The 25,116-nt window shown below is 34.4% G+C and overlaps 1 protein-coding gene across 1 annotated transcript in view; it reads left to right on the forward strand.

Moving 5' to 3' along the window:
- The window catches only part of LRP1B (LDL receptor related protein 1B), a 1,456,161-nt gene that overhangs the window by 921,946 nt on the left and 509,099 nt on the right, over positions 1-25,116 (forward strand). The window contains exon 31 of the mRNA XM_008695867.2: positions 13,888-14,037. Coding sequence (XP_008694089.2) covers positions 13,888-14,037 — 150 coding nt within the window. The remainder of the gene's footprint in view (positions 1-13,887; positions 14,038-25,116) is intronic.

The following is a 25,116-nucleotide window of genomic DNA, read 5'->3' on the forward strand; positions in this document are numbered from 1 at the left end:
AAGAAAGAAAGAAAGAAAGAAAGAAAGAAAGAAAGAAAGAAAGAAAGAAAAAGAAGGGAAAACAAACATCTCTACAATACCCCTTCTTTCTTAAATCCAAATCCATGTATTAAGTGGCTAATGTTAATGTGTTATGCTAAGCAATGTGGATGACACAGAGATGACTTTTTATGTTAATACTTGCTTTGTAGCAATGATATACTAATGAGAAAGAGAGTCAGAAACATGTGGTAAGGGTTCACGTGTTGGTTTGTATGTATGTGGGCCTCTTGAAGAAAATGGGAAAAAATGTGTTCCTACAGAATGCCAGTTACTGAGAAACAAGGCAAACGGGAGATACTGACCCTTCCCTTGTGGAGTTTACTATGTAAAAAGAATTGCCGTATGACTCAGAGTTATCCACTCCAGCCATATTTTCCTTCTTTGCTTCTTTCAACTTGTCAGACTCTTTCCCCTATCAGCGTATTTTAACAAGGTATTCCTTTCCTAGAAATGTCTCCCATCTCAGTTGTCTGCCTGTTTGCCAGATTTCAACTCAAAAATTAATTTCTCTGAAGAAGCTTTCCCTGACCTCCCTTGACAAGGCTGAAGTCTCTTAAAATAAACACTTTAGCACCATTTCATTTTATAGCTCTTGTCATTATTTTAGATTTCCATTTGTTTGTTGAATATTTGAATAACTGCTGCTTACCAGCTAGAAAGGAAACTACAGAGTTAGCGACCATATGTTTTATTTACCATTGTGTCCTTAACTCATAGGTCAATGCTGACATGTAAGTAGATCTTCAACAAATATTTGCTGAATGAAGTGACCACTGTTTCCTATCCAATAGCAACAGGCTCTTACATGATTGAATAAATCCAAGATTTATTTATATATCATAGTTGAGTAAGATTACTTTGTGAAAGAAGTGCATATTAAGTGATTTGAGTGTTGTCCATGTTGCATTCCCTTCAATTTTCTGATGAGTAGGAAATATTTATATTTATGCCATAATTTTCTCAAAGTATAGAGTGTAAGAATTATGTCAACAGGATTGCTTATAAATAAAACATGGCTAGCTAGAGAGGAAAATTTGGAAATATTTTGTTTCCAAATTTGCTTTTCCACATGTTCCTCTTGCTCTTTCTCCTCCCTCTCCTGTCTAACCCTGTGGCTATTTGGCTGTCCTTAACACCTCAGAGATTTCTCCTAAAAAGAAAGAATAGGACAAAAATAGACTCGGTCAAGTTATCTACTTATCGACAAGTCCTCAGTATTGGGTGTAAAGATAAAGCTAAATTCGGTCAAGTTATCTACTTATCGACAAGTCCTCAGTATTGGGTGTAAAGATAAAGCTAAATTCTTTGTACGGTAATACCTTATTCATTCTGATCATGTTATTGTAATTTTTGATCTATCCCAATAAGCTAGAGAGACTATAATCTATAAATGAACTATAAAAAATATCATTGTGAATAAGTTTACAGCAGGAAAGTCCTATCTATATTCAGTCACTTCAAATTCTTTATTTGGGTGGAATGGAGGCCAGGTAAGATGATGTGGGTTTCAAGCTATTATAGGCATTGATTAAAATAGGTTAAAAATTGGGGGTGCCTGGGTGGCTCAGTCTGTTAAGTGTCTGCCTTCAGCTCAGGCCATGATCTCAGGGTCCTGGGATTGAGTCCTGCATCAGGCTCCCAGCTTATCCAGGAATCTGCTTCTCCCTCTGCCCCTTCCTCCTGTTCCTGCTCCTGTTCTCTCTTTCTCTCTCAAATAAATAAATAAATAAATAAATAAATAAATAAATAAAATCGTTCTAAAAAGGTGGGGGGAACTCCTGGGTGACTCAGTAGATTAAGCATCTGCCTTCGGCTCAGGTCATGATTCCAGGGTCCTGGGATTGAGCCCCACATCGGGCTCCCTGTTTAGCAGGGAGTCTGCTTGTCCCTGTCCCTCTGCCCCTGCTTGTGCTCTCTCTTTCGCTCACTCTCTCTCAAATAAATAAAATCTTAAAAAAAATAAAATAGGTTAAAATTATGTTGCATAGTAACTATTTTTTTAAATTAGTGTTTTTACTGTGTGCTTGAACCATTTTCTTAAAATATATTCAATAACATATTGTTTACTACTTTACATAAAATCGGAAGCATTTCAGATTATTGTTTTCTTTTTTTAAAAAAATTATTATTTTTGCTATTGTTTACTTATTTTTTCTCCGCTGGAGAATTTAGAGCTGCGATGAAAATAAGTGGACTATTTTTTGTTTGTTTTATATATAAATATGAACTGCTATTTAGTGTAGCATTGTAGCTAATGCACAGAGGGGCAAAAGCCCCTGGCTCATAGGGTCCCAAAGAGACCAGGTTCAGCCACTCACTGGTGACAAAATCCAAACACAGAGAAAGGAGTGATGGTGAAATCAGAAACAAATTTATTTCGGTGAGGCGAACACCAGGAAAGCAGTGGACTCATGTCTCAAAGATTGCCCCCAGAATGATAGAAATACTTCCAGGTTTATATAAGCAAAAGTGTGTGGGCAAAGGTGGTGGGTAAGTGCAGGTAGGCAGTGAAAGGCCAATGGATCACCATCTTGGAGTCAATCCGGGAGGGGTCTTGCTGCCTCAGGTCAGTCCTTATTGCTTGAGGGGGTAGTTTTGGTTCCCATTGGAGAATGCTTTGCCCACAAGATTCCGCCTGAACCAAAAGCCAAGCTGGAAAGAAGAACCCAACTAGAAAGTTTGAGATCCAATGGAGGCATCCAAAGGCCTCTTTCAGAATGAAGGTTAAGTCTCATAAGGAAACATTTGATACAGAATAATCTTTGAAATACTCCCAAGAATTGATGGCATTGTAATCCCACTTTATAAGATTCTCTTTAAACTATTCCCCTGAGATGAATTCTAAAATGGAATTTTCCAGTACCTTGAGTGGACACATGAATGTATGTAAAATGTAAATACAAACCTATATTTCTTGCTGTACATGATCGCTATACCCATGAAATACATATACATAGGGATATTTATTACTTTGTTATTTACTTATTGAACCGCACTGATATTTTGCACTGCAGAAAATTATTGTAATTATTTTTTCATGATGAGTCTGTCTGGGCAATCTCTGGCTTAAACTTCTGCCCACTGCATTCTCTAAACCATTTCCATGAAGAAAATTAGGTGATTAGGAAAAGAGGAGCTACCGTTCAGTTGCTTTTCTCCTCAGGCATATTGATTATCAGATTATAAATTATTTTTCCCAGATGTAAGGAGAAAACACAATATCTGTTTGGTGAGGCTGGGAAGTATCAATCCAAAGCAATCATTATCTATCCTCCTTTATGGAACCTGTATTCTCATCATGAACCCCCACCTTTGTGTTTGCTTCTCCTTAGCCTAGGATGCGTGATACAGTAGAACCGCCCTCACTTTGGCAACAAAATAACATAATTAGAGTGACTGCTTTTTGAGCACTTAGAATATGTCAAGCACTTCTAAAATGCTTTGTGTTTATCATCTCACACTAATCATTTCTGGAAGGGTTTCTTACCCTTCTTTTATAGATACAGAAGTGAGGCTTGTTGAAAGAAGTTAGTGGCCTATGATGGATAGTAGAGTGGGATTCAAAATCCAAGTTTATCTGCTTCTAAAGCCATATTAAATCTTAACCATTATACTATGCCCAGAGAGGCTGATTTCGTATAGTAATTACGTGACCTCAAGCTAAGATCAGGGAATAAAACTGGTACTTTTTCAAGCATGGAAAGTAGGAGGAAAAAAATTCAGAACCTGGGTACTCCTGAGAAATGAGGGCCCAATTAGGACGCAGCAGTCAGCTTTTCTAAGCAGTCAGGGAACACACGAAGCAATTTCACCTCTGTGCCAATCGTGCCTCGCTATTAATTATTTCTGAATCTTTAAATGCTGCTTTTAAACAGCAATGCCACTGGTATACTAGGCTTTCTAATTTGTGAAATTGTTTTTACTTTGTAATTCACTGGATTCTCCTTGCTTGTTTGCTGTTACATCCATATGTGTGACATACTTGAAATAGAAGTGCATCATAATCTTATCAAAACACCCAACTTGGCATTTTAGGACTGTGTATCACTGAAGACTAAGTCACTGGAGCCTTCAGGCAGTTTGGGCTGAATAACTTTGTTTCTGTTAAATACAAATCAACATTCCAGTTATCCATTGTTGAACTAAATATTCTCAATTAAGATTTATTGCTCCGTCTTGGATACATGAAGTGCTTAGAGTAGTTTGCATAACAGAAGATTTTAATTTGCTACTTAAAGCCATTTCCATGTTTAAAATGTTTACATATTATGAATTTTATCCCTTAAGCCTCATATAAAGCAACTTGGCTTGTCAATCAGCATTATCCTTCATGGCTTATTCTTAAGAATCTAGTGTAGTATATATTTTATTTTCTTGATATTTTCTCTTCATTTTCAGTGTAATCCCAACCAAAAGTCATTTGTTTAACTCAGCCTTCAAATACACCTTTTTGAAACCTACCAAACTTTTTTTTAATTATTATTTAATCATTCCAACCCATATGCTATATAATGTGAATTTTGAAATCTATTCATGGATAACATTCATAAGCACTTTTTATCACGCCAAAAGAATTCAGGGGACTCACTTTTTAAAAATAAGATCAAAACAAATTTCTGTCTATATTTTCTTGCTTGATATATGCAGTTGTTTAAATATACTTATTACTCGGCACAGTCATTTTTATAATGCATGAAATATAATCGATATATAAAGTCACGTTCCCCAAAATAAATGTTAACAAGAGCTTACGAAAAAGGCCAGAGGAATTAAATAATGGATCTTAAAATCACACATTAATATACACACAAATAATTTAAATTTATTATATTTTTTCATCTGATGATTTGTTTACTCATTCTTTCAAATTTATCAAGTGTTAAAAAAAAAAAAAAGGTTATTAGAAAAAGGTTATGAAGTCTATAGTGGGTGCCAGACCTGAAAATAAAACCTGGGATACATTATCAAGAAGGTCATAGTCCAGTGAAGTAAAAAGACGGAAATAATTACAAATCATTTGATGCAGTGTCATTCATGAGTACTATTTCCAGACACCATAAAAGTAATATAAGTAGACACTGTGAAAATAGAGGAGACCACCAATTTTGTGTGAGCAAGAAAAATAGAGAAAAGTATAGTACCCAAACTGGTAATATTTGAAATTTCAACTGGATCTTGAAGGAAAAATATACTTTTGTTTTTAAGGCAGGGACAGAAGAGAACGGTCTTACCCTATTCTTAGTAGAAAGGAAAAATAAGCATAAAAGGCACAAACATGTGATATGTCTAAAAAACTCTGAATTCTTCTGTGTGTCTAGGGAAAAAAATCAAACACAAGGGAATGTTTAGGATTATATTGACAGGAACTATAATTTTAAAATATTCAAATGACACAATCCAGTGCTTTTAAAAATATTTTGTTCTATTTTACCTATCAAGCTATAAATACAGTTTTGGGGAATTATAAAACTATAGGTATTAAACCTTTTAAAATGATCTTTTAGAACAAAACACTCCTCAAGAAAAGCCTGTCACTGAGTCTGATCTTTCCCCCAATTTTGCATGTGTTATTTTCACAAGCCACGTAATTTTTGTCAATCAGGGAGAGCTTGAAATATAGGATAAATTGTCTGAGATAAAATGATTAACGTGAGGGAGGATGAGGGAGATGCTGAAATCTTAGCTCCAGGAGATAAGCAACAAAGAGCTAATTAACTTAGTTCTGTAACTCTATTTGTTGTCAGTGACTTTTTTAAAGCAGAGTATATGGAGAGGGATGATTTCAAGAAAGAATTTAGGTCTGGTTAAGATAATAGTAGTATAGACACTTGCAGTGGAGGAAAAAAACAAACAAACACAAACAACCAGCCCCCCTCCTTTATTTATTTATTTATTTATTTATTTATTTATTTATTTATTTATTTATTTACCTTTCTCTGGCTAGGGACCTGGAAATTAGATTGACAAATGACAAACTACCCACAGAAAAATTTATTAACAGGAGCAACACACATGGATGCAGGAGCAACACACATGGATGCAGGGAAACTCGCTAATCAGTAACTCAAAGGAGTGGTTAGAAGTTGGGCTTATCTAGCATCTTAACAAAGAGCAGCAAACTTATAGAATAATGACAAAGGAAGAGGGTTTTGAACTTAACAAGGGAGGCAAACTATGGGAAGGCAAATATCTGAGGGAAACTATTGGAAGGTGATAAGGGTTGTGTTAGTAAGGGTTATTGTGTAGATGCCTCTCAGTGCCTTCCTGGGGCTGGTAAGCCTCTAGACTGGTCTCTAGTAATTAAGAGGCTAGGACTGCTTTTAGCAAAAAAGGAGGGCGAAGAGCTTTTATTTTTTGTCTGCCATTTCTTACTTGTCTTCAAATCAGAATAATTCTTAAGCCAAAGTGGCATATTTTGGAGTGGTATATTCTGATCCCTTACATACTCAACTTTTTCTTGAATAAAATGTTTTGTTTTCAAATTAAAAATGTTATTGAGATAATTTTAGATTCACATGAAGTTATAAAAAATAAGACAGAGAGGTTCCATGTCTACTTCATCTAATTTTCCCCCATCGGAATGTTATATAAAACTACAATAAAATATTACAACCCAGATACTTACCTTCATGCAGTCCATTAATATTATTCAGATTTCATGTTTTATTTGTATGTATTTGGGTCTTTAATTTTAGATCTAATTTTATCACATGCTCCAACACCACAATCAAGATACTGAATAAAATGAAAGAAGTTCTTACGGATAAGTGGAAAAACAAAAGAATAAAAGAATAAAAAATGATACTAAATAATTCCAATACCATAGTGGTCCTTCATACTGCTCTTTTATGACCATGCCTCCTCTCTCCTGCCTACCACCTCCTTCCCCTTTCCACCCCACACCGTCTGTCTTCCATTTCTAATATTTTGTGTTTTTAAGATGTTATATAAATGCAGTCATACAGTATGTAACCTTATGGATTGGTTGTTTTCGACTCAGCTTATATCCTCGGAGAGTCATTGAAATTGAATATATCAGTACTTTTCTTCTTTTTCTTGCCGAGCAGGAGGCCATGATATGTCAATACCACAGTTTATTTAAGCATTCTCCTGTTGGAGGTGGTGGCATGATTCTGATTTTTGACTGCTACAAATAAAGCTGCTATAAAGATTCATGTACAAGTTTTTGTGTGAACATAAGTTTTTATTCCTCTGAAATAAATTCCAAGGAGCGCAGTTGCTGGGTCCTATGGAAATAGTATGCTTAGTTTTATAAGAAACTACTCCGCTGTTTTCCAGAGGAGCTGTATCGTTTTTCGTTCCCACCAACAATGTGTTAATGATCCAGTTTTTTTCTGAATCCTCGTCAGCATTTAGTGTTGTCACTATTTTTATTTTAGGCATTCTTACAGGTGTGGAGTGATGTCATTGTTACTTTAATTTGCACTTTCTTTTGATGTCAAACATCTTTTTCATGTGCTTAATTGTCATTTGTATATCTTCTGTGAGATGTCTGTTCATTTCTTTTGCTCAATTTTTTAATTGGATTTTTTTAACTGTTGAGTTGTGAGTGTAGTTTTGTTGGTACTAGTCTTTTTTTCATTTGTTGTGTGTTTTCAGTAGCCAGTTTCTGCAACTATCACAATCCCAGAAGCAGAAGGAGTTGCGTTCTATTGTCTGATATGTGGATTGCAAATATTTTCTCCCAGATTGAAGCATGTCTTTCACTGGGCTTTACAGAACAAAAGGTTCAAATGATGATGTAGCTCAATCATTGAGAGATACTGTAATTACGAATGAAGGGCACAATCTGAATGTACCTCACATCAAGTTATCTAAAAACTATCAGTTGTGGGGATTACCAAAGAGGTGGTTGCAAATTTTAGAATAGGATTTTAGCTTGAAAAAGAAACACAAAAAATTGTAGTGCTAAAAAATAGCTAGCATTTATTGAGCACTTTCTATGTGCTCAATACTATTATATTATTATTACAATTCCATAATGGTGAAGTGAGAGTGTAACAAGGTGGAGGCTGACTAGTCTTTTGTAGATGAACCCAGAAATGAGTAGACAAGCTGATGGAAAGGTGATTGAAAGCTTATATTTCTATTTACCTCAGAGAGAAGGCAGGAATGAAGCACAAAGAGTGCTCGGGTTTCCTCAGTATATTTATTTCTGCACTTATAAAATCTAAGCATTTTTAAGAGAGATTTTTTGAGACAGCCTGATAGCGAATAGGCAATTAACCCCATTCTACTTCCTCATGGAACAACCATGCTCCTTTGGAGCTAAAAATTCAATGTTTCAGAAACAGTTTTGCCTCCCAAAAAAATAACGCCCCTTCTGGTGAACTCTGAAAAGATATCCATTTTGCAGTATCCAGAATATTATAATTCTTCTACAGGTTTGGTAGGGGATGCAGTTTTACAATATTTCTTCACCTACTGTGTATTTTTAGTAGTCAGTTTCTACAACTATAACAATCCTAGATGCAGGAGTTGTGTTCTATTGTCTGAAGATAATGCTACAAAGAGAATATTTAGAAGGTTTCAATGTTATTTTTTATTCATGTCTAGAGGCTTTAAAGTTAATCATCTATCTATGTTTTAATATCTGTAGTATGCCTTCTTCCCCTCTATATCTTTAGTGTTCCTCTGTGTCCAAAGAGATCTCCTCATAAGACACATCCCAGCAATATTTGAAAGGCCTCATTAAACTTATTACATATTCAAATTTGAAGGATTATAAAAATATGCAATTTTTAAAAGGTTTTTCTTAATGTTTTTATTCTAAAATCACCTGAAGAGGTTTTTTTTTTTTTTTTTTTAAATACTGATTCCTGGGACTAATTCAAACCAATTAAATTAGAATTTCTGGGGGTGAAGCCCAGGAAACAGTATTTTTAATAGTTTTCCAGATAATTGTAATGCATAGCCAAGGATGAAAAATTTGAAATGAAATTTGGTGTCAGAAAAATATTAAGAAATTTCCATCTCTAGAAAGCATTAATTTTAAAAATTCTTTTTTTCTATATATTTGCATTTTTGCTTTAATTCCATATTGCAAAGTATGTTGATTTAATTTTGAGTTATTTAAAAAAGAAATGAGACACATAAGGTGAATTTCCCAGTATTTTTTAAATTTTTTAAAAAAACTAAAAATATTTTATTTATTTATTTGAGAGAAAGAGAGAGAGAGCACATGGGGCGGGGGTGGGGGGGGAGAAGCAGAGTCCCCACTGTGCTGAGAGCCCAACATGGGGCTCCCTCCCAGGACACTGAGATCAGGACCTGAGCCGGCAGATGCTTAACTTACTGGGCCACCCAGGTGCCCCTGAACTTCCCAATCTTAACTGTGACAAAATTTGAAACTCAACGGACTTAATTATTTTTAGTAATATACGGAAATATAGTTAGACTATATTTATTCTAAAAAAATATTATGTAGTTATTTCTTATATTAATGTATTTCTATTATAAGAGCAATTACATAATTTTGGCAAATTACATTGTCTCAATTAAAAAATATGCTGGGCTACTTAAATCAAAATATCAAAATAATACATGAAGGGAAATCTTTGGCTTAGAGAGGGTCAGAATGAAAGCATTTGAATTAACTGCATTTTTACAATAATAGAAAAGATAGGTGAAAAGATAAATTTTCCTTTTCATAAAGGTTTTTAAATTTAAATGATGACTTTTCTTCCTTTGATACACCTGTTACATTATTGAATCTAGGTTTCCTCTTTTGATTACCAAATCCAGATGGTATTAAAAATAAATGTGTCTTATAGAAATAAGTCTATGTTAATAGTGGTATATTCTGCAGAAAGATCTGACAGTCCTTTTGAAGATGTTTTAATTTCAGTCACCCTCACCCATTCTGAGGACCTTTTAGTACAAACATAATCATATTTCTTTGCATAGGTTTTAGGACACTTTTATAAACATGCTCATATTTGATCTGTTTTCTCATAGCTATTGATTTACCATTCTAAAATCACCGAGTAGTTTCAACTGCATCAAAACACTATCAGTTCACTGCTTAGTGATTCGTCTTTTGAAACAGTGCAACAGAGACTCAATTCAGAAATTTTTCCAATGAATGGACACCAATTAATTCTTCAATGTTATTAAGACCTAAATGTATGAGAATAACAAAATAAAAAAATCTTATCCTGGGGCACCTGGGTGGCTCAGTCCTTAAGTGTCTGCCTTCGGCTCAGGCCATGATCCCAGGGTCCTGGGATCGAGCCCTGCTCCACTGGGAGCCTGCTTCTTCCTTTCCTACTCCCCCTGCTTGTGTTCCCTCTCTCGCTGGCTGTCTCTCTCTCTGTCAAATAAGTAAATACAATCTTAAAAAAAAAAAATCTTATCCTGTGAAAATATTTATATTAAGCACTTTAAAAATAGTACTTTTAAACATGCATATATCTATGAATTTTGAACATATATCAGAATTTTGAACATATATCACCAGTTTCTTGAATTCATAATAGGAATTTAAAAAATATTTCAGTTCAGGGTTCTTGGGTGGCTCAGTCAGTTAAGCATCTTCCTTTGGCTCTGGTCACGATCTCAGGGTTTTGGAATGGAGCCCCACACTGGGCTCCCTGCTCAGTGGGGAGTCTGCTTCTCCCTCCCCCTCCACTCATGCTCTGTCTCTCTCAAATAAATAAATAAAATCTTAAAATATTTCAATTCTATTTTATAAACCCAGGAATGCTCAAGAACATTCAGAGATTAATTGGGGCACCTGGGTAGCTCAGTCGTTAAGCGTCTGCCTTCCACTCAGGGCGTGATCCCGGCGTTATGGGATCGAGCTCCACATCAGGCTCCTCCGCTATGAGCCTGCTTCTTCCTCTCCCACTCCCCCTGCTTGTGTTCCCTCTCTATTTGGCTGTCTCTATCTCTGTCGAATAAATAAATAAAATCTTTAAAAAAAAAAAGAACATTCAGAGATTAAGCTAATACATTTAACAGAAGAGAAGATACACATAGGTAGCTAGGTCACATATCACATGACTAGGCTAATATAGGAACTTAATTATTTTTTTCCTGTGACTCTTAAAATGATGAATCCTAAACTATTCCATCTTAATATTGAAGCAAAAACCTAAGCCATGCCAAGTAGACCTATTGAATCATTGCCCTTCTTCCCTTTTGTCATAGCATCCAGGTATAGGTAGGGTATTAAGAAATTCTGTTGTGGGGATTATTCAACTTTAGCAGGCAGAACTCTTTGAAGACAACTTACAATTTTCCTAATGGAATTAATTAAATAACCCATTCATGCATTCAGTGTTTATAAGTTTTCTTCTCTTCTCTAGGCAATATGCTCGGTATTGAAGATCAAAGCTCACTACCACACTGCTTCTTTTCTTTAGGCATTCAAAAGTCCATGAACAAAAATGTTGAGTAGTAAACTGTGGGGAACTCTGACCCCAAAACAGTCACTTCCCTGCTCTGTATAATGACTGCTTTACACAGCCTATGTTAGAGTCTAGAAATCATGGAGTGTTAGGTGGATGAGAAAGTTCTGACACTGTGGGTTAATCTGGAGTTGGGCACATTTGGTATTAATGCACCCTTTCCTTCAAAAAAAGAGGTTGAGGAAACTTAGACAAATTTAATCCCTCAACAAAGGCCAGCCAAGAATATTGATTTTAAAAATCAAGGTGAAGAAAAATAATAGAGGGGTGAAGTTAGTGGTGTAAATGCAATTCCTCTACAATTTCTGCAGATGGGTCACAAATATGACTCTTTAGGTTCTTTGCAGCCAAAGCAAAGAGAGAAATATGATCAGTTACAATTTTATATTTTCCACTATTGCTTTTTCTGGCACTGAGCCCTGAAAGAAATTTCTCCCGTGGGTCCTTGTATAAAGAGGTCACTATGTGATATATTATTTCAGACACTATATCCTGAAAAGTGTAACAGTGGTTTTCCTATGGCTACTTCTTATAGCATCCTTCATTTAAATCAAGGGCACAATGCCAGAGCTCAATTCAGCAACAGATTAAGTGAGGGACAAAAACCCAGATAGCTCTCTGATGGTTTGGCTTGATTGAGAGAGAAAATTTGGAATATCTAGAGGGATAGATAACTGCTTAGAAGGAATTCTTCATAAATGTATTAATTCAGTTCTTGATGAAAATATGACTACAAAATGTTTGGCGTATATTTTGTACCATAAATCTCTAGTAAGATATTCTTCATTGCTGATTAAAGTTAGATATATGTGATTTAGATAGCCAACTAAGCAGAAGGTAAAATAGACCTTCTGAAAAGTAAGTGGTCTAAACCAGGATTTTCACTCGAAAAAATGCATGGAGTTGACTCCGAAAGTACCTATAGAATAACAGAACTTCCTCTGATAAAAAATTGAATGATGGATGACCTTCAACCTGAAAATATTACACCAAAGAACATGAGTGTGATAGTTTTTATTTGATTATTTTCTAAAGTATTTAAAGCCAATCCCCCACAGTAGTCATAAAAAAAATACCTAAAAACTTTATCCCTGAAATGTCTGATTTTATTTATTAGTTTTATTCTGTACCTTTCAGACCTCTATTAGTAAAACATACCGATAAATCAATAAATAGCTGATATATTGTATAGACTTGTAGTATTATTTCTACTTGATCAAAACTGGTCTGATAAATCAATTCTACTCCCTGGATTGGGACTATCTGTAACTGGAAATATTTTGACTGTATTTAACTCTTTCTCAATGAACTGGAACTCATTTGATTCTCTCCAAGTGTCTCCTTCCTTCCTTCCTTTTTTTTTTTTAATCTGTCTTTGTTTGTTTGTTTGTTTAAATAGGGAAGGGTTTTTGTTTGCTTGTTTGTTTGTTTGTTTTTGTGGTTTGCTTCCTTCATTCTCTGAGGAAGATTCCAGAACCAATTTATAGTACTGTATGCCTGAGTATATGTCCACATGTGCTTTTCCACAAGTAGTTGTGGGTCATAGAAGACCAACATGGAACGACAGAGTTATTGTAACATGAACCCTGAGCCTACTGAGCATGCCAGTAATTAAGTAGATGTGTACCAAGAATCCTCAGCAATCAAAATATACATATCCTGAGACCTTTGAAAACCATGAGTACCACTATAACATATGAAATTGTCCATAAAATGCAATAAAGCTAACCTACAGTGATATACTGTGACGTGGAGATAATGACCTTAAGCCTTTGGCTTGGTTCCCTTACTAGAGGGTTGATTTATTGCCCCATGAAAGATCCTAAATAAGCCCAATTCAATTCCGTGCTTCAGTGACATTACAGATTTTTGAAATTCTACTTCTGTATTTACTTGAAAATCATTGAAACCAACAACTTGAATCTATAACTGCCTAAAGTAAATTTTACTGAAAGTAGGGGCAAATTAAAAATTTCATCAATGGTATTAGTTTCCCAAAAGAGTATTATGCATTAAAAATTTCTGAGGCAAAGCCATGTAACAAAGAGGGCAGGCAGTCAATTTGGAAATAGAAACTTTGTTAAAATTTCTGTAAGCTCCACTTGCTAGCTGTGGACTCAAATAGATTTCTTAACTATTCTAGGTATTATTTTTCTTATTCATGAAACGAGACAGTCATTGCTCTCAGTGTCACAGATTGTTGTGATAATCAACAGAGATAATGCTTAAGTGCCTTTGAAAGTATATTGTTCCACAGATAGTTAAAACAGTATATTTCCCTATTAGCCAAATCTTATTTTTAAAGACAAAAATCTAAGCTTGCAACTTATTTTTTCCCCTCAAATCTAGTGCTAGGTGAACAGTACTATTTAAGTGGCTACTGTGATGTTTAAGTTGTATAATTTAATTACAGGTCTATCGATAGACTATGTGGAAAACAAGCTTTATTGGATCAGTTCGGGAAATGGAACCATAAATAGATGCAACCTGGATGGTGGTAATTTAGAAGTAATAGAGTCAATGAAAGAAGAATTAACAAAAGCTACAGCCCTAACCATCATGGGTAAGTGTAATGGTTCTATAGCTAGGATGCTATGTATTGATTGGGGGGTGATTAATTATGACCTGTTAAAAGCTTAGAAAAGTTACTGCTCCATTAACACCAGAGGCACATTCAAATTATACATCTCTATGAGAGTTTTTTTTTTTTTTCTTTTTTTCTTTTTTCTTTTTAACCTTAGCAAGCAGGCTTGTAAGATTATCCAGATCAGGGACTTTGTGCTGTTTGCAATACAAACTTTATCGTTATTAATTCTTGGCTGTGCCTTGTATTATTTTATGATTATTTTCTTTGTTCTACTGCAGTGTTCTAAAGTGTAAGGGCCTTGTGTATTTGTCACAATAAAGTCAAATCTGGCTTATCTCTGATTTTAAAGGATATCTTGATTCACACAGATAATTCAAAAAACAAGGCCACAGGGCCCAATTACCAAAGAATGAAATTATTCTCCCACAAATAATTCTTTCTTATTTTTAGGGATGAGTAGTCTTACTGTTTTGAGCCTCATTTTCCTTCTTTTCGGTTCAGTCTTTGGGAAAAGTAAAAAGATGCCAGATGAATATGACAATTAGGAAGATCACAGGGAGGTATGGCTTTTCATAGAACAAATAATCAACTTCTATCATATTGATACTAGAAGTTGATTTTTGAAATATGAATTTTAATACAAAGCAGTTTGAGTTTTAGAAAAGATGTAAGAGTAGATACCATTAAGAACTGCTTTTTGGTGAGGATAGCTGTGCCTTTACTTAATGAATGGCTGGCTCTAAGCTGACATTCATGGTAGGTCAGCAGTATGAGGATTAGATCTTCCACATAGAACCTCAGTAATTATGTTTGGTTACAGGAAATCAGAAAACTGATTTTATATTTGCAATTCTAAAATACAAGGTATTCTGGATAGCATGTGTGTGTGTGTGTGTGTGTACTATATATAATTATATGTATATACATAAATACTATATATATATAACTATATATACTATTTATGAAAAGTCAATGTGAATGTATTTCTAAACATTTATGTAGGTAATAAATTAAGTCTTTTCAATAAATATTCTACAATCTTCACCTCTTATCATTTCCCAAATTGAATGTTAATTATTTTTGGTTTTGTTTTCACTAATGTCTGTTGCCTAATATATAAAGTTTTAAAGTAAATAGTGGTTAATTGAGAAAGATGTGAAAATGTATTCTCTACTAAAAACAATTGTTTTCATCACCTTTTATTTCAAATAGATTTAAAATATCTGAATAAAAGTGAATAAGGTTTACATATTTCAAATTATTATTTAAAACAGGATGAGTCTGGGATATATGAAAAAAATTAAAATTCAGTTCAGTTCAACATGTATTTACAATCTTTTAAGTACAGACAGTGTGTATTTGTCTCTGAAGTACAAATATAAACATTGACACTATTCTCAAACAAAACAAAACAGAACATACATTTCTGTGAGGGAGAGAGAGAAAAAAGATCGTTTCAACCAATCATCAATCACAAAGAATATTTCAGTTTCAGTAGCTGAGAAATACAGGTAATAAATATATTTGCCTTAATAAAGTTGTGAGAATCATATGGAAATGCATGGGAATACATTTTGATAATGTAGAGTTTTTTACAAACATCAAAGGTAAGATCTGGCATCACTTAATTTAATCTTTAAAATACTCTGGAATTTTACCTTGTTGGGGATTTGCAGATATCTGGCATAGTGGGCATCGGACGTTCAGTAGCTTTCTTTTGCTGTACTTTTAATCCTAAATGGCTGTCTTTCTGCTATCATTTTCACCATTTTTTTAAAAATTGTTTCTTAGAATTAGTGTTATTTTTTTTAAGTTTTTTTTTCCCCTAGAGGCGAAATTTAAACTTGTAAAAATATATCTTATTTTTAATAATGACCCAAGTTTCTTTCTAGCCTTTGGACAATTTCTGTATTATTTGTACAGCATTGTGTTTTCAGAAGTTAAACACACACACACACACACACACACATGCACACACACAAGGATTGTATTTGACAAGTAGGTTATTTTAAAGCATAAATTTATTTATAATTTTCTTATAAGGCAATAAGGAAAATAAGTTTATTTTCTATTACTCAGCTTTGCCAAACTAACAAGAAAAATTTATTTCATGTAGTATATTTATACATATTTTAAATCATCTGAGTAAAAATAGCAGAGTTTAAATTCTGCAACAATCCCCAAATCACCACCCACATTATGTTTTCAAAAATTGAATTCCAATATACCTTATGAAATCAACCTAAACTAGGAAATAATATAGCCAAGGAACACAATAAATTAGAGGGAAAAATGTTAAAATATGTTATAACATTTCAAAGAACGTCTTTGAGTTTTTAGTGAATATTATATATATACATATACTATAAAAATCATTTCCTCATAGAATAATGGAAAGCTTTATGAAGGTTTATTTCTGCTAACATGATTGCTACCCACCCTGCTGTTAGTAGAAAATGAATACTAAACTTACAGAACTCAATGCTGTAAACAAAGTGTCAAAAATAGAGCAGTAGTCCCTTGTAGCAAAATAAAATAAAGTCAGTTACTTTTGTTCCCTGATAAAATGGAAGAGTGAAAGTTTGGGGGAAATCATAATGCCTATATTGTGTCAGCACTGTAAAACTGATAGGACATTAGCACTGCATGGGAACCCAACTTTTCATACATTAAAATTATTTTAACAAGTGAATGGCTGTGTATGTATACCCCTCCCTGCCACCATAATTTGATCAAACCTGAAAGTTAAAAATAAATATAATAAAACCTATTAATGCTTCTATTGTCAACAATGCATTCAGTGGATATATCTAAATACATCTTTAGTTTGGAGATTTGAAACTTCAAGGACAATACCTTAGAGAAGCAGCAAACAACTTCTATTTTGCAAAGTTCCCTCACTTGGCTCTGAACTTGGTCTGCTGCTCAGAATCCCCGTTCTTTGAGAACCTCTCTCCTCTTTTTCTTTGGGGATGGAATAAAGGGTGATGACCTGTTTCCTGCAGAGGCTAAGTATTGTAGTCATATAAAAAAGGCAATATAAAAGTAAAACAGAAGAACTTTACAGCTCACTATCTAGGGGATTACTGATAATTATAGCTACAAATGTTTAAGGAGCTATTTGCCTATAGTAAAACTGATATTACACATCTAGAAAGCAAGGAAATAATTGAGTTATGAAGCTACCAGTTACATGCCAGTGTATACCAGCTCCTCAGACATACTACCTAGGCAATGATAACTAACTGAAAGTTTGTGTTTCACCAAAGTTTAGAAGTAATTTTCCTAAAATTGAATGAAAAATCTCTTTAGAGACTTATCATTTTTTTCAAACCTGAAAGATGATGAATTATAACGATTTAGAGTTCCCAGTTTTATTCGGAAAATATATATACAAAAGAAACTGAAAAGAACTTTGAAATATTAAGATCAGGTAAAGTAGAAGGTTAATAAAGCAATGATTTGATGATTTAACCAAGTCCAAGACCCCAAGATCAAGACTGCTATATCCAAATTTCACACTTTGATACTTCTTGCAAGAAGTGGTGCTTAACTTCTGTCCCCTTAAGTGTGGGCTAGACTTAGTAACTCATTTCTCATGAATAAAATAAGACAAATGTGATGGTGTGTGACTTTAGAGTTAAGATCATAAAAGGTCTGAGCCTTCCTCCTTGTCCTCACTTTCTTGGTTGGCTGACTCAGGGCAAAGCCAGCTGACATGTCATGAGGTCATCCACATAGCCCAGTGGAAAAGTCCACACAGCAAGGAACTGGGACCTTTGGCCAGCAGCCATGTATGAGAGTCAGTCATCTTGAAAGTAGAACCTCTATCTCAGTTAAGATTTCAGATGACTATAGCCCAAGCCAATGCATTATAGCAACCTCAAGAGAGATCCTGAACCAGAACCACCCATATACCTGCTCCCAAACTCCTAACGCACAGAAACTATGAGACACAACAAATGTTTATTGTTTTAAGTACTGAGTTTTGAGGGTATTTTTTAAAACAGCAAAAAGATAAGTAATTTGTATGTCATTCCATCTATAGAACTCATTCATTTATAAACAGAATTACAAAATCAAATCCTTATTTAATAGAATCAAAATAATTATGAATAGTAAAGTGTGTCAGGTATAATAAAACCCAATCATTCCAACATGGTAGAAACTGATGGTTGGTAGAAATTGAGTCTGGGCTTCAATATGCAGACTCACTTGGGAATGGTAGGAAGTATGACAAAAGTGGAGAAAGCTAATGCCTCACCTCTCAGATCCAGTTAATTTTGCCATAAAGAACATTAAGCAGTTGTGCCAGATCTTTCATTTTGCAAGAGAGGCAAGAAATCCAGTTAAAACAAAAAAAAAAAATCTCATAATTTTTAAATGTTCGCAAGTAGTCATATTAAAAAAAAAATGCAGGCTAACATACTGTATAAGCTAACTGTGAAAATTAACACTAGATAAACCTAGCAAACTAACAAAAACCCCCATCACAAAAACCATGGTTGGGTGTACTTGATTCAGCCCAGAGAACAGCAGTTATTCCTCAGCTTTGGTTTGATCATCATCATTTATACTGGTGGCTTTGAATTATTTAGAGAAGAGGATGAAGTTAAGGCAGCTAATGCCCAGCTATACCAGTAAAGGAGACTAGGTAAAATCAGTCAATCATTCAGTCAATCAATCAATCACCTGGTAGAGCTGGCATAATTTACAGAGGAGAAGGGATCTCTCTCCACAGGACAGGACATATGACTTTCCAGCAAGCTTTTGTGGTCTTGTTTGACCAGACCTTGTATTCTGCCTGAGGCATATAGAGATGCAGAAAGTATGAATGTAAGGTCCACATCTTATTTCAGTTCAACTGAAACTAGCCTATAACTTTAAATATCAAATGCTTCCCCATTAAAAAGAAAAAAAAAATAAGATGACCTTGTCAATTGTCTTTCTCAAACTGTCAGAGCCAGCAAAAACAATAGTTTCTGCTTTCAAATCCAATAGCTGGTAGCTCTAAAATTGTATCTACTACTTATTTGTCTTAGATATTTTTCTCAGTATTTAGCCGCCTTTTTACGGGAATTTTCTTTTATAAATATATCATTTTCATGAAATAATGATACTCTAGAACATTTTCTTACATGATTTTTTAGTTGTTTGTCCTATAAATAGGGTACAGTCAGCTATGCTATATTTGACTATTGATTACCTAGATACAGAGCTTTTTTGTTTGTGTTTGTTCAGCTTTCCTCATAACTTTTGGCATTTTCCTGATCATTAATGCCTGCAGGAGACAGTGAGGTAAACTTAAGTTAATCAAGTTGCCATTCAATTTTAAGTGTCTTTGTGAAAAGGAAGAAGAGGTTGAAACTATTGACTAAAATTAGGGTTTGTGGGTTATTTATGGATTATATTTAACATAGTATTCCTTTTCACTGTCAGCATACGCACTTTGAGAGCAGAGTGTATATATTGTGTTCACATTGAAGAGAGAGTTAGAAAAATCAATTCATGGCCCTGAGAGGAAAGACACAAATTAAACAAATGAACGGGCTGAAACAGACTTACTGGTATTTGAAGAAAATTAAGATGGAATTCAGGAAATAGGAGGATGGTGACTTACCTGTATTTTATATTTTTTGGTTGGGACAGGGAGGATCTGGGGCAAATGGACCATAGATTTAAAATAGAAGCGAAGGTATGGGAATTGCTTAAGCAGGCTTAAAGAAATCTGTGTGTCTATATAGAAAATCCTTGGCACTTGTGGATTTAATGGTCAGCATCTTCTTTAATCAGAGGCTGATCTCGATATAGTCCATTAAAATGTGTCATGTAGTAATCTGTCAAGCTTTTCTAGGGCAAGAATTTGAGTTCTGGGCACTACATGGGGGTATAAGCTTGAATTTAAAATTTCACTCCACACTCAAATCTTATGAGCTATTTATTCATTGTTCTTTGCTATTGCACTGAATATACAGTTAGTCTCATTGAGATTCAATTGTGCATCTAATTTTTGTTTTGTTTTCTGGTGCTATATGACCTTTGGAAATTGTCTTTATGGTGGTATTTACAGACAAGAATTCTAAAGTTAACATGACATGTTCTTCTTGAATGTTGTCTGAGAGAAAGAACTTCCTCTGTCCTATTGTCCTTCTAGCTGGATTTAGAATCAACTTGACGTGAGACAGATTAACAGGAAAAAATCAAATTTAACTGAGTATACATGAGGAATCTACACACAAGAAATTCCAACGACAGTGAGTCAACATGGAACTTATAGGAGCTAAGGAGAGGGGTAGGGGCCTAAGGGTACAAAGGGGAGAAAGCTTATTAACAAGAAGGAGAAAAGAAATGTTTAGAAAAACCAGGTTGCTCTGTTTATTGCAGTTAAGTTTTTTAGGTAAAGGGGAGTCTCTGTTAATAGTTCTCTCTTCCTATTACAGGCTGTCCTTTCCAATGTAAGTTTAGGCAGTTGTGTAGGAGGCAAAGAGCTTTTCCTGCATTTGCTGGGTTTTGATTGCTTTTAACTCAAAATAATCTTTATGCAGAAGTGGCCCATCTTGGGTCAGCGTTCTCTGGGCCTCTACAATGTCAATGTTTCTATACAAAATGGATAAGTAGTTTTACTTATATACAAAATGGCTAAGTAGAGAGACAACAAAAATTGTGAATAAAAATAGTGTTCGCTTGTGAAATTATGCTAATCAGTTCATATGACTCTATTCAAGTTGTTAGGCAAAATTATTCTACTTTGACTTTTAGTTGAGAATTCAGTGGATGTTTACAACATAGAATTGCTTAGATTACTTGTCTTAGAATAGGTTTGTACTTTTTGTAAATATCTAAGTAGCTATCTCCAATACCCATCTAATCTTGGAATCACTCACAAAACTTGGCTAACTTCTCTTTAAAATAAAAGAAAGATTGAATCACAGGTAAAGGCAAAAAAAAATCTTTAATTATGCATTTTCTATGAATACTTAAACTCTATCAGCTGATATTTTCTGTTCTCCTTCACAGTTTAAATATATTATACTATTGATCTGTTTCAAGTAGCAATTTGCCAGAATAGGCTTAATATGTAAATATTAGAAGGATATTGAATTTTGGCTACTGTTAGGATCAATAAAGGAGGAGAAAAAGGCATGTTTCATGTGCATTTTCAGTCTCCTATCAAAAACAAACTCAGCCCTTTAATGAGTAGAAAGTTGGCTTTTCACTTCTCTTGATTTGGTTATGCACACATTTGTTTTAAGTCAGTGTTAACAAAATAAACGAATCATTTGCTCTTTAGGGAGCCCTTGGAAGGCTATAACAAATATAATTCCTAAGGACATTTGATTATACTTTTCATAGGCTCACTTCACAGATCTGAGGTTGTCATAATAGCTGCTATGGAGATTCCTAGCATATGGATAGTTTGTCATGGGAAAGCCAAGACTGACACATTAAAATGCTTCCAGAACCATCTGAGTATCAGAGAAGGTCATATTTATTTGCTCAAGAATGAATACAGTGTTAATATTGTTGGGGGTTAGATGCTTCCAGTGTTCCCAGGAGAATTTCTACAACAAAGCAGTTACAATTGTCTGTCTCTGCTGACTGAAAGAAATGCTAAGCTAATGGCAAAAAATTAGTCTTTACTTAAACTAACAACGCTTTTTTGACTGATTTCTCAAAGTTTTGTTTTTTTTAATGTATCTTTATTCTTTTCAGCAAAATATTACTTAGTGTAATGACTAATGTTAGGGTTTATTAAAAATAAAGCATATCTAGCACTCACTTTGCATGCTTGTTATGAATTTCCTCAGGTAGATAATATACCTTGTAAATAATGATAGGAATGTGAAAAAAATATATACAATAAACAACTCAGTAAAATTGGCATGCAGAAATCATCAAAAGCCTTTTTTTTTTCCAACTCTACTCCCTGAAATAAATTATTATGGCAGGTTGTCATGGGATCTATGGAATATCATAAATGATGGCAAGTGACAGTCTGTGAGTGTGGTGCATTTAGTCTTGCTACAATCCTTAGACTGAAGACTCACAGGTTTAAAATAAAATTTAGTCTAGAAGGATACTGTATGCTGAAGGATACTGTATGCTGTCTTCTTATGACAAGGCAATGGGTCTGATAACTTTCAAGTTCTTAACTTAATAATCCACCTTAAGGAATCATTTCCTATTTTGTACAATGCAAGTCTACTTGTAGTCAAATGCAAGGTTTTGTTTGTTTGTTTTGTTTTTAAATCAAAGCTTGCTAAATATTTCTCTCCCTCTGCATGTGAAAAAAGGCTGAAACTTAGTTTCAATCAAGTCCATGCTTCTTGTGAAAGTTTTCCCTCCCTTCCCTCCTTTTCTTCTTTCTTTTAATCCCTTATCTATCTCTTTCTCTGTCCCTTGGATTGACAGCCTTCTTTTACAATCGAAAACTCTGCCCCTTTGTTCTGTTGTGTGTTTGTTTGTTTGGTGTGTTGGTCTTTCTTTCACAGTCTCCCTAGACTCTTAACTTTTTGTTTGGGCTACTGAATGGCCCCTTAACCTTTTTTCAGTCTCGGAATCTCCACTTTCCAAACTATCAAGACTTGGCTATGTTCAGACCAGCTATGGCACCCCTGACTTAGCCATAACTTTTCAGGGGCTGAAAAGCACTCGTAACTTAACTCCTTTTCATTCACCAAAAGTTGTCTGTCAGGCATTATTAGTTTGACGTTATGGATAAAGGGACCTAGAGTCAGTAAGATGTGTTAAAACCCAAAGCAGTATTAGTCCCACCTTATAAAAAAAGAAATTTAGGGTCAATGAGATTTGTGAACATTCACTCCTGTGGAACTCACCTGAGATCCTGACTCAAGTTAAGTTCTGTTTCCACTATCAGGAAGAACATTCCTAGCCATAACTTGATTCTTCATGTGACCTACCTCTACCCCTGTTTCCCATCAGTCAGGTGTGATACATCCAGGCAAACTTCCCGTGTATCTGATTATGCCCTACTTATTTCTATTTATCTTGCTATTTCCTGTTCCTTGACTGCTTTCCATATTTATCAGCTACCCTAATGGGTGAAATGCCACCCCTGAAGGCCTACTTCAACTTTACCTTAGTGTAATTTGAGATTTTTCTCTCCTCCGGACCCCTTTGTATTTTCCTAATGTAGTGGAATATTTTTTGTCTTTTCTAATGTGTGAATCTGTCTCACTTCACCATAATTTGGGACACTTTATTCATATATGCATCATTCATGACACACAGCAAGATGCTTTACACTGAGTACATTTCAATAAGTAGTAATAGAATGTATGAATAAATAAAACAATGACCATCTACATGCAAAAACATCTGCCACAGCAATCAAAATGTATTTCAAAGCATGCATGTTTATGCAGAATGATCACAACCATAAATCTAATGTAGAATTTAAATATGTATTGAAATAAACTTGAAAAGAAAATATTTTATAATATGATGATTTAAATTGGAAAGGGAAAAATGAGTAATAAGATCAATGTGTAAAAGATAGTCAATTATTTCTGGCAATTATTGTATATACATATGCATATAGAAATGCAAGAAAAGAAGGGTTATATTGGATCGTGTTTCTTCTCAAAGAAACTAAACAGCTTAATGGAAGAAGAAAATAAAATACTCATTAACACACACAAATAAAAGACTTCCAAAATGAAACAAAAACTTTAGTGTTTGGAATGGTTTGGGCTCTTAAGGATAGTCTCTCACAGCTAGACCTAACAGCATTATTCTCTTTAATAAGAATAATTGACAGTCTAAATAAATAAAGCATTCTTGTTTTTAGTTTACAAATCTTACCTCATGTAATTCTCACAGCAATCTCCTGAGACAGGTATCATTAGGACTGTTTATTCCAGAGGTCCCAGCAGAGGCTCAGCCAGCCTAAATTAATCACTCCGGTTACATAGTTAATAAATGGTATAGCAAGCTTTCCAGTCCATGATTCTTAGACTTTAAAGCCTGTGCTGCTTCTAGGAATTTCGTCTAGACATAGCTGCACTAAGATATGTGCACTGAGATGTATGCAAGAACATACTTTGAAGTTGTGCTTGTGATTAGAAGTGTCAAGGGAAAAAATCTGTATATCTATTATAAGTGACTAGCCAAATGAATCATGAAATATCTGTATAGTGAAACATAATGCAGCTATTAAATATGAGGTAAATCTATATATTGGTTTGAACTATTAGCCAAAATATATTTTTAAATTAAAAATAGCTAGGTTCAAAAAGTCTGTAGAGAATGCTCCAATTTTTATCACAGTACGTATGCATTTCTTTAGTTAAAAACACAAATCTAGATATATTTTTAAAATCATATTTTTATCCATTATGCTGCACTGTTTATCTCAATAACTATTTTTACAGAGCATCTACTCTCTAAATGTACACATATTAGTGCCTAATAGACACAGTGACCATGCAAAAAGAATGTACTGTGACTGCAGTGTTACTGCTGCAAGCAATGTGGATTGTCCAAGGTCAAAGCTGTGTCACTAACATAATTCTAACTCCAAAGTTAGAGCTCTTTTCACTACCCAAGTTATTCTCAACCCAAGGCAATTTTGTCCATCGGGCAACATTTGGAAATGTCTGAAGACATTTTAGATGGTCACAAATGCTGGGTAGAGAGGTTGCTGCTCTCATTCTAGTGGGTATAAAACAGGGATACGAGGACACATCTTAAAAGGCAGTGTGGCCTTCCCTAACAAGAACTATTTGACTCAAAATGCCAGTAGTGCTGAGGTTGAGAAACGTAGATCAAAAAGACTCCTTCTGTTTTCTTTCTTTTAAATGTAATGTAATGAAAAAGAGTCTGGATTTGTGTCTTTTCTGTTTATATGTATTTTAGTCTTATATATTGTGTATTATAATGCAGATAGCTATTTATTTGTCCCAAATTCAATTCGTCTAGTCCTTCAGCAATTTAGCAAGTGACTGTTATGAGCCAGGCACTAAGTTAGGTGCTAGGAATACAAGAGAGCTTACAGCAGGTAACACATCCATCATTAAGGGGCTGATATTCACA

Source organism: Ursus maritimus, unplaced genomic scaffold (assembly GCF_017311325.1).
Source record: "Ursus maritimus isolate PB19 unplaced genomic scaffold, ASM1731132v1 scaffold_1, whole genome shotgun sequence".
NCBI classification, from domain to species: domain Eukaryota; kingdom Metazoa; phylum Chordata; class Mammalia; order Carnivora; family Ursidae; genus Ursus; species Ursus maritimus.